This window comes from Oppia nitens, unplaced genomic scaffold, assembly GCF_028296485.1.
Source record: "Oppia nitens isolate AA-2021 unplaced genomic scaffold, nextdenovo-longstitch-racon4-pilon3 scaffold38_pilon_pilon_pilon, whole genome shotgun sequence".
Classification (NCBI taxonomy): Eukaryota; Metazoa; Arthropoda; class Arachnida; order Sarcoptiformes; family Oppiidae; genus Oppia; species Oppia nitens.
Window position 1 is genome coordinate 504,883 of NW_026533219.1, and position 16,065 is coordinate 520,947.

At 24.1% G+C, this 16,065-nt stretch overlaps 2 protein-coding genes across 2 annotated transcripts; both read right to left on the reverse strand.

Annotated features, from left to right (window-relative positions):
* Window positions 1-85: 85 nt before the first annotated feature.
* Window positions 86-4,700, reverse strand: LOC128957185 (glycerophosphocholine cholinephosphodiesterase ENPP6-like). Its single transcript, XM_054302906.1, has 4 exons — window positions 3,938-4,700; window positions 2,987-3,255; window positions 1,252-1,511; window positions 86-125 (listed from the first exon to the last, which is right to left on the reverse strand). Exons 1-4 carry the CDS (start codon window positions 4,698-4,700, stop codon window positions 86-88), a joined length of 1,332 nt encoding a protein of 443 aa, XP_054158881.1.
* A 4,968-nt stretch (window positions 4,701-9,668) lies between these two features.
* LOC128957186 (mucin-2-like) lies at window positions 9,669-14,071 on the reverse strand. Its single transcript, XM_054302908.1, has 3 exons — window positions 13,385-14,071; window positions 10,168-11,709; window positions 9,669-9,725 (listed from the first exon to the last, which is right to left on the reverse strand). The coding sequence occupies exons 1-3, from the start codon at window positions 14,069-14,071 to the stop codon at window positions 9,669-9,671; spliced, it is 2,286 nt and encodes a 761-aa protein (XP_054158883.1).
* Between the last annotated feature and the right edge of the window lie 1,994 nt (window positions 14,072-16,065).

The window sequence follows — 16,065 nt, forward strand, 5'->3', positions numbered from 1 at the left end:
ATATATAATATTTAATATATATTTATATATATATAATATTTAATATATACTATATATATATATAATATATATTATATTATAATATTTAAAATTTAAATTTTGGATATAAAAGCACACAAACAAAGCTAAACAACACAATTATATTTTATAAAATTAAAATTTTTTTAATTATAAAAAATCAATAATTTTATTATATATATATATATATAATTAAATCATTCAGTTATAATTGTTTACATATATATATATATATATATATTTGATTTCTATATGTGTTTGTTATTAATTAAATAAAAAATACATCCAAAGTATAAGTTTTGTGACTCAAAAAATTAATAAATATTAAAAACACAATTTTTTTCACTAATCATTGTTTATAATTATACAAACAAAACAAATAAATTATAATATTTAGAAAATAAAAATCAAAAATCATTTTTCAAAAAAAACATTATATATATATTAATAATATTTATATTTATCAATAAATAATTGTTAAGACATTTGAATATTTTTTTGTTGTTGTTATTGAAAATTATTACAAATATTAATACAAATTAAAAACTTTCTATACTTTTTCAAAATTCAAATTATATATATATATAATTTTTTTAAATATAATAAAAATTCAATAATAATAATAATTTTAAATAAATATAAATATCTATAAAATTATATTAAATCAATTATTATTACATAATATAAATTTATATTATATTAATATAATAATTATAATAATAATAATAATAATCAAGTAATATATCATTATTTTTCAAAAAACATTGTGAAAATTAATTTTATTTGTGAACATAAAAAAAACATATGTATTAAATATTATTTATTATTTGCAAACAAAAAATAATATGTTTTTTGTGGTATTGTTTTTGTTGTTGTTATTATTGAATAAAATATCAATTTAATTGTAAACTAATAATTATAATTTAATAATATTTAAATAATCTAATAATTATAATTTAATAATTATTTTTAAAAATTATAATTAAATTATTATAATTACTAATATATAAAATAATAAATATAATTATTTAAATAATAATAATAATTATATATAAAATTTAAACAACTAATTAATTTAACATTTTTTAAAAACAAATTTTTTTAAAAAAAACTTTAAAATATTACAAAACAATTTTTAAAGATAACAATATAATAATAATAATAATTAACAACAATATAGTAGTTAGGTTCAGGTGGGCAGCACCTGTATCACCTATACTACTGGCCACTAACAATAACATATCGGCAATTTTATTGGCCGATCCATTGTTGGCCTCGGCCGGTAGTCCGAGTAGACGGCAAATCAGGTTGTAATGGTCGACCATATCTAACGGTTCCGCTAAGGTATAGTTACGGCGAAATGCCGGTCCAAACCCGTACATAATGGCCCGTATGTCCGGATTTGTATCGCTATCGTAGCCGTGAGCGCCGGCCAACAACATCGGTACCCGCCGTCCGTCCGATTCGGTATATACTTTGCGGTCAATGTTTGGCTATTAAATATATAATGTAATTAACAAATATTAGTAATATATTTATATTTAATTATAATAAATTTATATAAATTATAATAAATTTATATAAATTATAATAAATTTATATAAATTATAATAAATTTATATAAATTATAATAAATTTATATAAATTATAATAAATTTATATAAATTATAATAAATTTATATAAATTATAATAAATTTATATAAATTATAATAAATTTATATAAATTATAATAAATTTATATAAATTATAATAAATTTATATAAATTATAATAAATTTATATTTAATAATATTTTTTAAAAATTATAGATATTTACTATTATATAAATAAAAATAATATATAGTTTTTAAAAGCAATTATTATCTGTTATTAATTATATTAATATAAGTAATAAAATAAAAAATATTTTTATTTAAAATTATTAAAAATGATTTTTTTTATGACAATATATTATATTTAACTGTAATATATAACTATACATATAATCTATAAAAAAACATAAATTTTTATATTGATTGACACAATCAATTTGAATAATTATTATTATGATATTGAATATCTAATACATTTATAACTACTAACTTCTAATTTATTATATTACTGTATGCATGTATAGTAAACCCTATATAACTGTATTACAGTTTTTAATAATAATATTTATTAATTTAAAAAATTAATTATATTTTTAATTATTATTTTAGATCTCTATAAATAATACTATAAATTAATAGATCAATAGCTAAATGATTAAAGTATTGTTTTGTTTGTTTGAAATATTTAAGAAATTAATAATAATTTATTAATAAATAAATAATTTATTAAATAACAGTTTGGAAAAAAAATATATTTTTAATTATTATTTTAGATCTCTATAACTAATACTTAAATTAATAAATCAATAGTTGAATGATTTTTTTTTAAATAATTTTAAAAAATTAATAATAGTTTATAAATAAATAAATAATTAATTAAATAATAGTTTGGAAAAAATTATATTTTAAATTATTATTTTAGATTTCTATGAGTAATATTTAAATTAATAAATCAATTAAAGTATTTTTTTTGTTGAAATATTCAAAAACAAAAAAAATTAAAAATAATTTATTAATAAACACTTAATAATAATATATAAATTTAATAAAATTAATTTAATTAATTAAATTTGATTTACAGGTATCATATAATAGCCGACATCGACTGTAATCAATAGATAGAAAACCATTGGATTATTATTATTATTATTATTATTATTATTATTATCATTATTATTATTATTATTATTATTATTATTATTATTATTATTATTATTATTGTATTTGTAATGCAAGCGCTCCGGTATGTCATCCGGTTTATAGACATTAATACCATTGATTTTTGATAACTTTTCAAACAACTAGATATCCCAACAATAAAACAGAAATTAAAAATCATATTAAAAATTAATTAATAAATTAACTAAAAATATGACCTCATTTTCAGTGCCCAGTTTCGGTAGAATACGGGCACCGGAACCGCTACCCAAAAACAATTGGACACTACTATGAAAATCTATTGATTCATTCAAATAGATTAGTCGATAGCCAGAGGTTTGAGTCATCCCGTGATCGGATACTATCATAACGTTGACCCGATTGGCCAAATCAAGCCGTTTCAGGTCATCAAACAACTGGTCGACTATGGAATCGACGTCCCGTACGGCTGACCATAGTTCAGGACTTTCTGGTCCGTATGTGTGTCCTAATTGATTGAGACCACAAAAAAATAAATATTATTCAAAAAATAATTAATTAATTATAATTTTTTATTTTTTGTGATAATTTTGCGAATTATTATTAATTATAATAAATATTTTTTTTTTGAATTATATTAATAAGTTTATAGTTTAATTTTTTTTTTTTAAAATACTATTAATAATAATAATAAATGTTATATTTAATTATAAAATAATAAAATGATAATTTCTAATAATGTATTAAATATTATTATTATTATATGTAAACTCATTGAAATTTATAATTAATTAAAAATTAATATTGATAGTATAATTTATATATATATATATATATATATATTAATAGATATAATAAAATAAAATTATCTATTTTTGAATTTATTTTAAAAAAAAATCTATTTTGTATTACAGTTTTGTTTATAAAAAAACAATAAAAATAAATTTTTTTTAAAATAAGCAATTAATAAATTAATAATAAATTATTTATTTATTTTTATAGATTATATTATATCCTACATACAAATTAAAACTTATTTATAAATATTTAATACATATATTATTATAATTAATTAATTAATTAAAATTATAATAATTATTATTAACTAAAATTATAATTATTATTATTAACTAAAATTATAATAATTATTATTAACTAAAATTATAATAATTATTATTACAGTCACTAACCTATATAATCGACAAATTCATGGTATAGTAGTGCCAATTGATAGCTATTATTAGCGGCAAAATTGTCCAAAATTTCCCGTACATACTGACGGGTCTGATTGGCGGCGGCAGAGGCCGCGGCGGCCACTGGATGGTCGCTATCGGTTCCGATCGGCCGATACGGTTGACAGTAGCTAACCGTTACGTTATCAATGCCCGGTTGACACCCGTCCCAGCCGTACATAGCAGTTGGTCGACCGTTTTTTTCGGCCGTAATCCATACGGGCTGTACCTCCTGTGGTGACCACCGCCATCGCCACCGCCAGTGACCATCTTTCGAAACGTTCGGGTAGTTCGGTAGTTGTCCCATCGGAAACAGGTCACCGTCGGTTTCCCGGTCATCAGCATACATATGGCCGTAATTTTCGGGATAACGTCCAGTGAAGATAGCGTACCAATTGGGATAAGAGTTTTGCGGGAATATTGGCCGTACATACGGTGCCCGAACACCGGCTGCGGCCACTCGACTAAATCCCCCGCCGCCGCCGGCGCCGCTATCCGTGAGTTGGTCGGCATAATCCCAGCGGAAACCGTTCACTAGTATTATCAATAGTTTTTCGGGTGTCGGTGTTGTTGTGTTGGCCACCACTGGTATTACCGCAGTTTTGGCCAACTGTCCGCCGCTATTGCCGCAGAAACTGATGGCCACTACTAGTGATCTATCGGTTGTTTTTGAATATAACAACAATAATACTAATTGAAATTCAATTAAAAGTCTATACATTTGTTGAAACATTTATTTTATTATTTATTTTTGTTGTTATAATTAGTTATAAGTTATAATAAAATTATAAATTATTATTATTATACTGTAATTATTACATAAATATGTAAAATAAAATTGTAAAACAATAGATAATAATAATAAATATAATAATTATTTTTATTAAATTTATTTATTTTTTAAAAACATTTTTCACTAATTTTCATAATCAATATATAGTATTAATATTATAATAATACTGTAATTATTGTTAACTATTATTTAAAAAAATATGTTAAAAATATATAATTTTTTTTATAAATAATAATATATATGTAATAAACATGTAATAAAATTTCGACAAAAAAATGTTTATAACAATAGTTGATATTATTGTATAAAATTCACAATAAATTATTATTATTATTATACGATAATCATTATGTACTGTATTATAGTAAATAAATAAATAATTAATTATTTTTTTTTATAAAAAAAGTGCTTTTAATTTTGTTATTATTTGTATTATGTTATTTGTTATAGTTATTAATATAATAATTTATTGAAATTATTTTTAGTATATATTGTTATTAATTGTTAGTAATTGTTAGTAATATTTTATAATTTATTATTATTATTATTGCAACAACAAAATAATAAATTATTATTATTATTATTTAAAAAATACTGTAATATCTATATTATATATATATATATATTTGATATAATACTTGTGTCTATTATAGTTCAATATAGAGTATAAATAATTAGATTTTAATTTAAATATTATTATTATTATTATAGAATTATAGTAAAAATTATATTTTCATTTAAGTTATAAATAATATAATAAATACTAAATTATTTTATTATATATTTTATTTTATTTAATTAAAAAAATACTTGTATTATATATGTTTATATACTATATATATATAGTATATAAACATATATATAACAAGTATTTGTTTTTTAATTAAATAAATAACATTAGCACCCCTGTAATTTAATTTAATCATTTTGATAAATTACAGGGGTGCTAAAAAAATTTTTTTTTAATCAATTCAAGCTAAATAGTGATAATTATATAGAGTTTATATATATTTTTTTATTTATATATTATTAATATCATTGTATAGCATTTAATTTGTTGATTAAAAATCAATGATGATGAAATTTAAATGTAATTTTTTTTAACATTATTATTATTATTTGTTTTTTAGTTATCAATTTATATAAATTAATAATAATAATAATAATAATAAAACTACTAATACTACCTAAAAATAGATACGATATATTTATTTGCAAAAAAATACTTCAAACAGCTATCAATAGCATCCATAGGTAATATAATATTTATTTTATTTTTTTATCAATTTTTATATCACCTATTTTTTTAAGTACATTTACTATACTATAATAATTTGTAATTTTATTATTGAATAATATATTAAATAAATACTGTATACAGTATTACTTATTATATATATATTACATTATATATAAATACAGTATATATATATATATTAACACTTAATTATATATATATATATATATATATATATATATATATATATATATATATATATATATCAATAATACTTCACACTTATATAGACACTGTATTGTATTAATAGACAATAAAATAAATTAATATTATATTAAATATTATAATAATTTTTTAGTTTTAAATAAATTAGTTTTTTATATTTTACGGCAATTTTAAAATATGCCAAAAATATCTACCGATATCACTACTAGTGGTCACCACCATTACCGACGGGACTCGTTTGACCGGTTCGGCGATGATCTCTGTCCACTAGTGTTAGCTTATCTAACATTTGACGACCGATTTCGCTACGAATGTGTGGCCAAACAGTGGCGTCGATCGGTATTCACTGGACAAACACGGCTATGGATTGGCCGTCAATTCAATAGTAAACTATTGGTCGCCGATCAACACAATCACCATCACTGTCCTCGGCTGCGGCGGCGGCGACGGTCATCGTCGCTAAATTTGGCCACATTTGAGTTAGTACTACGCAAGTGTCCCAACATTGAGTTTGTCCATATGTTTTGCCGGTTGACTACCGAAGCCATTGATTTGCTAATCAAATATTGTCATCATTTACGGGGTTTTCAGGTCAGGTCTTAATTATATATATATATATATATATATATATATATATATATATACTGTATATACTATAACTGTATTAATTAATTAATTAAATTATTAATTATTATGCTAAAAATATTTTTATATATAAAAAATTATTAATAATTTCTAAATTTAAAAAAATAAACAAATTTTTATAAACTGTTTAATCTATTAAAAACTGTTATAAAAAAAAAGTTTTAAATATAAAAAATTAACTTTTAATTTATAGGTTATTTGACTACTATTACTACTTAACTAAAAAAAAACCTAAAAACATATAAAATTATTTTTTTTGAATATAAATATCTAAATATTTATATTCAATTAAAATTTAATATAACAATAAAAATCATATAAAAATAAACAAATTTAAATAACAACAAAAATTATTAAATAATATTTAAATAGTTTATATAAAATATATAATTTATAATATATTTATAAAAGTTATTTTTAATTTAATTAAAATATTATTTTTTGTTTTATTTGATAGATCCGTATCCATCGTATGTCCGATCTGTCCGTCGATACTGTCCAACAATTTTGCCAAAAATATGGCCAACAGTTAACATATATGGAAATATGTGATACACATTATTACCGATATTGTCAGCTAAATGTCGATATTGAGCGCCGATTACCGATGTTTGTCAATCTCGAGGAAATACATTTCCGATCCTATTATTCAAATCCAATGTTTTCGCTAGTCTTCACTGACACCGACACCGACAACAACACCGGCACCGATACCAACACCGGCGCCGACAACAAAACAGTTAACATTTTCGGTAAACTACGTAAACTATCGTTAACTTATACGCTGAACGATACGGAAAGGTTTACCCGATTTGCTGCCGACAGTCTATACGGCCAACAATTGCACGGAATTCACGTAACAATTGATGAATGGCTGTATGAAAACAGCCAACAAATCGGTAGACTGTTTGCTAGTTTAGCTAAATTTAGGCGATTAGTTGACCTCCGGGTGGAAACTAGTAGTACACTGTTCGAGGATATCAGTCTAATGGTGGCCACGGGTCTGAAATCGATGGCCAACGACGGCTCAAGAGGACGAGGAGGAGGAGGAGGACTACCGAAACTAAAACGACTGGCCATCAAGTTTGGTAGTAATCATCAGTCAAAACATGGCAACTATTTGTATAGTAATGCGGCAAATATGTCGACAGTTATTCAAGCCATAAACGATAACTACCGTCACCTGAAACGGCTAATATTGGCCAAAAAGTTTATGGCCGACGATAGCGACGATGACGCCGACGCCGATGAGGACAATGATAACCAATTAGCTGACGGCTATCCCAATGATGTAGTCATTGAAGAGGAGTCGGCATTTGTATTGACCGACAAATCGTTATGTAATTTACAGCAATTAACTCATCTGTCGGTCAGCAGCGACGGTAATACACTGGCCATTAGCGACCAATTTTTCCGTACATTACCCGTAAATCATTGTCGGCTACAGTGTCTGTCGTTAGCGTCGGTAAACTATTATCAGTTGATTGACAATCGGATGGCCGAGTCGTTTGAACCATTGAAACACAGTTTACGATCCGTCCGATTGACGGTCAGTTCGGAAACATTTACGAAACAATTTGCTGACCAAATGTCTACTACGAAAAAAGTTACGGAAAGTTTACAAAAATGTTTACCAAAATTGACAGACATTGAGATTAAATATAGGAATAAGAAATTTTAATTTAATTATTATATATATATATAAAGTTTTTTTTAATTAAAAAATGTTTTTTATATATATTTAAAATTTGAGAAAAATTAACTTTTTTTTATTTACAAATATTAACTTTGATATATTTTTTTAAATATAAATATTATTTAATTAAATTATATTTACATTATATACTAAAGTATAAAATAAATTACTTTTTTTTAAGTCAAAAAAAAAAGTTATATTAGTTGTGTAAACATAACTAAATATTATTATTTATAATTATTTATAAGTAAATATTGACCAAAAAATAAATAAATATTTCAATGTTGTTACTAATTATTTATTAATTTGAAATTAATTACAAATTTTTTAAAAAAAATTAGTAACAGTAAATATAATAATTATTTACATATTATAAATTTTTTAAATTTTGTTAATTAATAATAATAATTTATCAATAATGTTATTAAATATTTTTTAATAAATTAATTTATAATTTTGTTTTTTTTATAAAAAAAACTGTATAAATATATATACAACACAATCACTGTATGCCACCAAATCTTTTACGGCAATCCTAAATAATAATAGTTTTTATATATTTATTTAAAATAAATAATTAAAAAGCAAACAAACAATCAAACAATTTTTTATAGCAATAATAATTATAAATATATGTATTATATATTTCTATTGTATTTTCTATATATTGTATATATATTAATATAACACAAACATTAGTAATAATAATATGATATTTTTTATAATTAATTGATTAATTAATTTTAATAAATTAATATATTATTACTATTACTATATATTAGGTAATAATAATAATACTACTACTACTACTACTACTACTACTACTACTACTACTACTACTTCTATTATTATTATTATTATTATTATTATTATTATTATTATTATTATTACTATTACTATTACTATTATAGAAAAATTAAAAAAACAACCAAAAAAATCAATCTAAAAATCTATAATTTTTTAATATTTTTTTTAAAAAAAAATCATCCCTTAAAATTAAAACATATACTTACAATAACACCGGTCATCGACTGGGTAAACCTGGTCCTACCATTTTCAATTTCCAATTCAATTTGCAAATGTTTGCTTGTTTTTAGATAATCATCTTTTTTCCGATTAAAACAATTGATAAACGATTCGGAACATAGATCTAATAGATTTGATTTCATATTTTTGATGGTTAGATCAACTTGGGTATAGGTGCTGACTGTTTGACCCAGGCCACTAGTAGTAGTACATTCATCTTCAAATTGGGACATCTATATTTTTTGGGGGGGGGGGGGGGGGTGGAGGAATGGGGGGTGTGTGGTGGGGATGGAAGGATCGGGGGGGGGGGGGGTAAAAATAAATTTACAAAACATATATTAGTATACTAACATCTAACATATACTGTATATATATATATATATATAATATAAATAAATAATATATACTTTCTATATATATATATACAAGTATATAAAAATAATATATAGTTTTTATATATATATATATATACAGTATATAAATAATAATATATATTTATAGTTATACAATATATATATATATATATATATATAGTTTCTATATAAATATAAATAATAATATAATACTTTTGTTTTCCATTGTTCATAATAGTCAGTCGATTGCAATTTGTTAACCAACTGTTGTTTGCAATTAATATATTTAATAACTAAATCTGTATTAACCCTATCGGGTGAACACTTTGTTTTCACGGGTGTTGTGGTAGTAGTAGTACTGGACTGCGGGACCCGTTGTGTTGTCGGCCCAGTATTACTGGACTGCGGGTCCCGTTGTTGTGTTGTCGATGCAATAGTACTGGACTGCGGGTCCCGTTGTGATTGTTGTGTTGTTTGCGCAGTAGTGCTGGACTGCGGGTCCCGTTGTTGTGTTGTCGGCGCAGTAGTACTGGACTGCGGGTCCCGTTGTTGTGTTGTCGGCGCAGTAGTACTCGACTGCGGGTCCCGTTGTTGTTGTGCTGTCGACGTAGTAGTACTGGACTGCGGGTCCCGTTGTGATTGTTGTGTTGTTTGTGCAGTAGTACTGGACTGCGGGTCCCGTTGTTGTGTTGTCGATGCAGTAGTACTGGACTGCGGGTCCCGTTGTAATTGTTGTGTTGTTTGTGCAGTAGTACTGGACTGCGGGTCCCGTTGTTGTGTTGTCGATGCAGTAGTACTGGACTGCGGGTCCCGTTGTAATTGTTGTGTTGTCGATGCAGTAGTACTGGACTGCGGGTCCCGTTGTTGTGTTGTCGATGCAGTAGTACTGGACTGCGGGTCCCGTTGTAATTGTTGTGTTGTTTGTGCAGTAGTACTGGACTGCGGGTCCCGTTGTTGTGTTGTCGATGCAGTAGTACTGGACTGCGGGTCCCGTTGTAATTGTTGTGTTGTCGATGCAGTAGTACTGGACTGCGGGTCCCGTTGTTGTGTTGTCGATGCAGTAGTACTGGACTGCGGATCCCGTTGTTGTGTTGTCGATGCAGTAGTACTGGACTGCGGGTCCCGTTGTTGTGTTGTCGATGCAGTAGTACTGGACTGCGGGTCCCGTTGTTGTGTTGTCGATGCAGTAGTACTGGACTGCGGGTCCCGTTGTGATTGTTGTGTTGTTTGCGCAGTACTACTGGACTGCGGATCCCGTTGTAGTTGTGTTGTCGGCGCAGTACTACTGGACTGTAGGTCCTGTTGTGGAGGTGTTGTCGGCGCAGTAGTACTGGACTCTGGATCTGTTTGCTGATCTGATTGTTGCTCTGTTTGTTGGTCTGTCTGTTGGTCTGACTGTTGGTCTGACTGTTGATCTGTTTGTTGGTCTGTTTGTTGGTCTGACTGTTGATTTGATTGTTGGTCTGTTTGTTGGTCTGATTGTTGGTCTGTTTGTTGGTCTGACTGTTGATTTGATTGTTGGTCTGTTTGTTGGTCTGATTGTTGGTCTGTTTGTTGGTCTGACTGTTGATTTGATTGTTGGTCTGTTTGTTGGTCTGTTTGTTGGTCTGACTGTTGGTCTGACTGTTGGCCTGATTGTTGATATGATTGTTGGTCTGGTTGTTGGTATTGATATCCGTATGGCTGTTGATATGGCTGTTGGTATGGCTGTTGGTATGGCTGTCCGTATGACTGTTCGTATGGCTGTTGATATGGCTGTTGGTATAGATTTGGCATAAAATTAAAATAACCATGTACCATTATTATATTAGTTGCATAATTAGCCAGCACAATAGTTATTAATAAATGGGCTAACATTGTTGTTGTTGAAAATTAATTATTTTATTAGTTTTTAAAATTTTAAAATTATTTTTAATTTTTTTTCTATATATATATATAATAAACTATTTTTTTAAATACAGTTATTATCAAAAATTTATTGAAATATTTTTTTTTTTTGAAAAAATATGTTTATTTTTTATAAATAATTTAATTAATTAAGTATTTTTATAATTTTTATTAATTTATTTTTTTCTATAAATAGTTTTACAATTATAAAAATGAAATTAAATTATATGTATTTTTTTATGTTAAATAAAAACGCCATTAATTTGATTTTTTTTTAAATATTTAAAATATATTTTCTGTTTGTTTACTTAAATACTTAAATTTTATTTATTTTTTTACTATTTAATAATGATATTTAAATACATAATATCTAGACATTTATTTTTTTAATACTTATAATAATTTATTATATATCATATGTAGTTCATTAAATTTTTAACAAATAAGTTTATATGTTATGTAATATAAATAAGTATATGTATATAAATTATATATATATATATATTATATATATAACACAATCACTGTATACCACCAAATCTTTTACGGCAATCCTAAATCAATAATAGTTTTTATATTTATTTTTAAAAAAAAAATAAATAAAAAACAAATAAACAATTTAATATTTTTTTAAACAATAATAATTATAAATATATCTACATATCTATCTAATATATATAATATATACAATATATATACAGTATATATATAAAACAAACATTAGTAATAATATATTTTTATAATTAATTGATTAATTAATTTTAATAAATTAATATATTATTATTAATAATAATAATATTCCTATTACTACTACTACTACTACTAAAATTTAAAAAATAATCTAAAAATCTATAATATAAATTATTTATTTTATTTTTTTTTTAAAAAAACCATATACTATACTTACAATAACACCGGTCATTGACTGTGTAAACCTGGTCCTACCATTTTCAATTTCCAATTCAATTAGTAAATGTTTTGTTGTTTTTAGATAATCATCTTTTTTCTTATTAAAACAATTGATAAACGATTCGGAACATAGATCTAATAAATTTGTTTGCATATTTTTGATGGTTAGATCAACTTGGGTATAGGTGCTGCTGCTAAATGTTTGATCCAGGCCATTAGTAGTAGTACATTCATCTTCAAATTGTGACATCTATATTTTTTTTGGGGGGGGGGTAGGGAGTGGAGTGATGGGGGGGGAGGAGGAGGAGGAGGTGGTAAAAATAAATTTACAAAACATATTTTATAGTAATAACATGTATATATGTATATATAAATATAAATAATAATATATAGTTTATATATATATATATATTTAAATAATAATATATAGTTTATATATATATATAAATATAAATAATAATATATAGTTTATATATATATATATATTTAAATAATAATATATAGTTTATATATATATATAAATATAAATAATAATATATAGTTTATATATATTAATAAATAATATATAGTCTATATATATATACAGTATATATATATATATATATATATATAGCTTTATATATATATATATTACTTTTGTTTTCCACTGATCATAATTATCAGTCGATTGCAATTTGTTAACCAACTGTTGTTTGCAATTAATATATTTAATAACTAAATCCGTATTAACCCTATCGGGTGAACACTTTGTTTTCACGGGTGTTGCGGTAGTAGTAGTACTGGACTGCGGGTCCCGTTGTTGTTGTGTTGTCGGTACAGTAGTACTTGACTGTGGATCCGGTTGTTGTTGTTGTTGTGTTGTCGGTGCTGTAGTACTGGACTGCGGGACCCGTTTTGTTGTCGGCCCAGTAGTACTGGACTGTGGGTCCAGTTTTGTTGTCGGCCCAGTAGTACTGGACTGTGGGTCCAGTTTTGTTGTCGGCCCAGTAGTACTGGACTGTGGGTCCAGTTTTGTTGTCGGCCCAGTAGTACTGGACTGTGGGTCCAGTTTTGTTGTCGGCCCAGTAGTACTGGACTGTGGGTCCAGTTTTGTTGTCGGCCCAGTAGTACTGGACTCTGGATCTGTTTGTTCATCTGATTGTTGTTCGGTTTGTTCATCTGATTGTTGTTCAGTTTGTTGGTCTAACTGTTCCTCTGTTTGTTGGTCTAACTCATTGTCTAACTCATGGTCTAATTGCTGTCGGTATTGATAACCGTATGACTGTCTGTATCTGTGTCGGTGGTATAGGTTTCGCATATAATTAAAATAGCCATCGACCATTATTATAGTTGCATAATTAGCCAGTACAATTGTTATTAATAAACGGGCAAACATTGTTGTTGTTGAAAATTAATTGAATATTATTTATAATTTTTTTAAAACTAATTTTTATCTATATTTATATATAATAAACTATTATTTTTTTTAAATACAGTTATTATTATAAAATTTATTGAAATAATTTTAAAGATAAATATGTTTTTTTTAAATAATTTAATTAAGTATTTATATATAATTTTTATTAATTTTTTTTCTATATATAGTTTTTTACAATTTTATTTAGAGTTAAGTGAAATTAAATTATATGTTTTTTAAATGTTAAATAAAAAGCGCCATTAATGATTTTTTTTTTTAAATATATAAAATATATTTTTTGTTTTGTTTATTTAAATACTTAAATTTTATTGTTTTTTTTTTAATATTTAATAAATATTTTAAAATACATAATATCTAGACATTTATTTATTTTATTTAATAATTTATTATATATGTAGTTCATTAAATTTTTTAAACAAATAAGTTTATATGTTATGCTAAATTAAAAATTAAAATTTTATTTTTAAAAAAATTTGGCAAATAATACTAACATAGATACTATAATTAGACTATATTATCATATTATATATATTTAATACAATATAATGTATAATATATATATTGTATATATATATATATGTATTATATATAAATTTATTGTTTTTATTTATATATATAGCCTATTAATATTAGAAAAATAAATGTTGTTTTAATTTTATTTTTTAAAAAAATCAATATTAATAGTTGAGAATTCATTGAAATTTAATTAATTATAAATTAATTTGTTTAATAAAAATTATTAAATGCAGTCTATTTTTAGTTTTCAATATCCATATATTTATATATATACTATATATAAAGTACATGTATATTATTTACTATTAATTAAAATTTTTATTAAATAATATAATAAATTAAATTTAATAAAATAAAAATACTTTACTATAGTATTATATAATATATATATATATTAAATAATTGAAAATATTTTTACTGTATATACACTATACTATATATAATCTAAAGTATATAAATACAGTAAAATTTATTTATAAAACATATATATATATACTCACACACACACACACATACACACACACATACACACACACATACATACATATATATACACACACATACATACATACACAAACATACATACATACACACACACACACATAAACACACCCATACATACATACATACATACACACACACATACACTCAAACATACACACATATACACTCACATATATATACACACATATACATACACACACATACACACACACACACACACACACACACACACACATACATACATACACATACACCCACAGTTTCATTTCCTAGTTAGAGATACAGTACAAACCATTTATACAAATAAGAAATGATAGACACCATACCAGATGATGATGACAACAGGGAAACGGTAACCAAAAATATAAATAATAAATAGCAGACAACACACACACACACACACACACACACACACACACACACACACACACACACACATCCATATAAACATAACTGAGCGCTAAATTAAGCGCCGATTGAGTGCCAAAAAAATTGTTTTAAAAATAGTTTTTTTATTACCGAAAAAATAATAATAACTAAAAAAATCTTTTTACTATCAGTTACTATACAGTCATATACTTTGTGAAACATATAGTGATTTCAAAGTGATTGCTGTCTATTAAAGTTGTTTGTACTGTATATTCATAATAATAATAATAATAATAATAATAATAAATTATTTATCGATACAATACATCAATAAATTTTTCCAAATAGTGAAACAAAAATTTTTAATTATTATTTACTATGTTTTAAAAAAAATTGTTTTTCCATCAAAAATAAAACTTTTAATAAGTTTAAAACAATATTTTTTTTAAATAAAAATATTGTTACATAATGTCAATTAATTTGTTTGTATTATAGATTATTTTTTTTGA

What these genes read in the sequence shown, in the direction of transcription:
- LOC128957185 (XM_054302906.1), bottom strand. Translation starts at nt 4,700, where the DNA reads ATGTATAGACTTTTAATTGAATTTCAATTAGTATTATTGTTGTTATAT. An exon ending in TGAATTTGTCGATTATATAG is followed by an intron (nt 3,256 to 3,937) that starts GTTAGTGACTGT and finishes TCAATCAATTAG; the next exon opens with GACACACATACGGACCAGAA. An exon ending in AACTGGGCACTGAAAATGAG is followed by an intron (nt 1,512 to 2,986) that starts GTCATATTTTTA and finishes TATATTTAATAG; the next exon opens with CCAAACATTGACCGCAAAGT.
- LOC128957186 (XM_054302908.1), bottom strand. Translation starts at nt 14,071, where the DNA reads ATGGTCGATGGCTATTTTAATTATATGCGAAACCTATACCACCGACAC. An exon ending in ATGATCAGTGGAAAACAAAA is followed by an intron (nt 11,710 to 13,384) that starts GTAATATATATA and finishes CTATACCAACAG; the next exon opens with CCATATCAACAGCCATACGA. An exon ending in ATGAACAATGGAAAACAAAA is followed by an intron (nt 9,726 to 10,167) that starts GTATTATATTAT and finishes CAAATCTATTAG; the next exon opens with ATCTATGTTCCGAATCGTTT.